General features: G+C 57.0%; 1 protein-coding gene across 1 annotated transcript in view; it reads right to left on the bottom strand.

The window, feature by feature from the left end:
- The window catches only part of LOC105308642 (zinc finger protein 135-like), a 10264-nt gene that overhangs the window by 4167 nt on the left and 5558 nt on the right, over positions 1 to 539 (bottom strand). Inside the window, exon 5 of the mRNA XM_023525704.1 lies at positions 6 to 88. Within this exon, the coding sequence (XP_023381472.1) occupies positions 6 to 88 (83 nt within the window). The remainder of the gene's footprint in view (positions 1 to 5; positions 89 to 539) is intronic.

Raw genomic sequence — 539 nt, 5'->3', positions numbered from 1 at the left:
CAAGCCCATTCCTCAGCTGCTGCTCCTGAACGGATGTCTTCACGGGGGTGAAGGCCGCCAGCCTGACACGGCCCTCAGCACCTTCCCCCTGAAAGCCCCACAGAGTGTCCCACAGGAACCTTCCTACCAGGACACTGCAGGGCAGTTCTTTAGGGACGTCTTGCTTTGGAGCTGATGGTTTGGTTTTGGACCCAGATTGAAAGTCTGAAAGAAACAAAAATGGAAACGTCCCTTAATCCCAGTTCCAGGACGCAAAGTTTGTTAGCAGGTGCTTGGGTGGAAGAATAAAGCTGAGAGCTTTGAAGTTTCAGAGCACGAGAGCCTCTCACCACTGAACACGGGTTTTGCAAAGCAGGGGAGGAACAGGGGAGGGAGGGGACGCACCAAGAGAGGGGAGAGAGCGGGCGTGAGGGGCATGGATAGAGTTGGCACGGGGGGCACAGAGAATTCGAGCAGAAGACGACGCTGGGGACAGGGAGCCTTCAGGAAAACACCGCAGATGCCCAGGCTGGGAAGGAGCAGAGCGACGGCCAGGCCAG

Source organism: Pteropus vampyrus, unplaced genomic scaffold (assembly GCF_000151845.1).
Source record: "Pteropus vampyrus isolate Shadow unplaced genomic scaffold, Pvam_2.0 Scaffold602, whole genome shotgun sequence".
Lineage (NCBI taxonomy): Eukaryota > Metazoa > Chordata > Mammalia > Chiroptera > Pteropodidae > Pteropus > Pteropus vampyrus.
This window is presented reverse-complemented; position numbering and strand designations above follow the sequence as displayed.